This window comes from Capsicum annuum, unplaced genomic scaffold (genome assembly GCF_002878395.1).
Source record: "Capsicum annuum cultivar UCD-10X-F1 unplaced genomic scaffold, UCD10Xv1.1 ctg48588, whole genome shotgun sequence".
Lineage (NCBI taxonomy): Eukaryota > Viridiplantae > Streptophyta > Magnoliopsida > Solanales > Solanaceae > Capsicum > Capsicum annuum.
Window position 1 is genome coordinate 628 of NW_025856304.1, and position 1,721 is coordinate 2,348.

At 38.8% G+C, this 1,721-nt stretch overlaps 1 protein-coding gene across 1 annotated transcript; it reads left to right on the plus strand.

Annotated features, from left to right (window-relative positions):
- Window positions 1-375: 375 nt before the first annotated feature.
- Window positions 376-1,721, plus strand: LOC107875787 (UDP-glycosyltransferase 73C4; the record flags this gene model as incomplete). The annotated part of the gene is given in 1 exon segment (XM_047403822.1): window positions 376-1,721. A coding segment is annotated over 1 exon segment (722 nt), but the record flags the coding sequence as incomplete, so codon positions are not given.

Here is a 1,721-nt window from a genome sequence, read left to right on the forward strand (position 1 = left end):
CCCGAATAAAACAGGAAACAACTGTGGATTTCGGACTTTAGCCCGGACCTAGACTGTCTGCAATTTAAAGGGCAATCCGATGCACAAAAGTTTCTACTATGCACGGGTCCTGGAAAGGCAGGCCGATAGTCTGCAATTTATGTCCCCCAAAATTGGATTTGAATTGTAAATTTCCTATTTCTCAGAACATGTTAGGTCCTTCGATTAACTTAACTTTGCCAGTTTCAATTTTCAGCAATGAGTTATATACACTTTAATTGAGTGATTGACGACTGTATTGCCACATAAAAAGGAACTGTTGTCTCATAATGTGCCTCATCAAATGGGTATCCCAATTGAGTAAATTTCACACGAGTCACTTTTCTTTTTTATCATGTACTAGTCATCCAAATTTGGGTTCGAGCCTGGGAAGTAGTCCCTAGTGCTTGCATTAGGGTAGATTATCTATTTCACACCCCCTTGGGTATAATCCTTCTTCAAACCCTCCTAACGCAGTATGTATTGTTCTCCGAACTACCCATTTTTTATAAAAATCATCCAAAATAAAAGAAGTCATACAAGAATAACTTTTTTTAATATTTTTTGTTACATAGTCAAAATTATCCTACTTGAAGTTTATCTAACAAAAGCCACTTTTTCAGACAATACACTCGGTTTGTTGTTGTTGTTGATTGAATTGTGAATGTCAGCATCAATGGCAAAATAGATTAGCTATCAATTATTATGCACACATGAAACAAGAGACAATGACATAGCTGGCTGGCTTATCACATTAATTGTCAAGTTGCATATAGTCAGAATTTCTTGATTACTTTAATTGCTCAAAGTGCCGTAATGGCCTGCTACACGTAAAGATATAATTAATTTAGTGCATATTAGTTTAATGCAAATAAGCCCTTACATCATAATCTTAACAAATGCCAACACTACATATAAATAGATAAAAGCACCTTCCTGAATCATCTAACACAACTACTTCCAGTTCAGTTCATACTAAAAATGATTTCAGAGTCAGGATTAGAAGAGCTAAACTTTGTATTGATACCTTTACTTGCTGCAAGTCACATCATACCCATGGTGGACATGGCCAAATTGTTGGCACAGAGAGGCGTGACAGTCACTTTAGTCATGACGCCCCTCAACGCTATACGATTCACTGCAGGGATTGATCGGGCCATAGGTCCTGGATTCCTCATGCGGGTACTAGAACTCCAGTTTCCAGCCAAGGAAGCGGGACTGCCAGAGGGATGTGAAAGCGCAGATGTTCTTCCCGCTCTGGCCTTTCGAAGGAATTTCTTTGCTGCAATTGATATGCTACAAGACGAAGCTGAAAATTTGCTTCAAGAGATGAAGCCTAAGCCAAGTTGCATTATCTGCGATAAGCATATCGCTTGGACAGCTGAGACAGCTGATAAGTTTCAGATTCCAAGAATCATTTTTGATGGAATGAGTTGCTTCACTCAATTATGCATGCATAATTTGCATATCATGAAGGATCAAAACGAAATTCCTGAATCAGGACCTTTCGTCATCCCTGATTTGCCAGATAGAATTGAAGTAACCAAAGCTCAGCTGCCTGGAGCGTTCAATCCAGGAACGCTTTGCATACAAGATATTCGAGACAAAATACGAGCAGCTGAAACAAGAGCCTATGGAGTTGTAATCAATACTTTCGAGGAGTTGGAACCGAGGTACGTTGATGAATTCAGAAAACTTAAAGA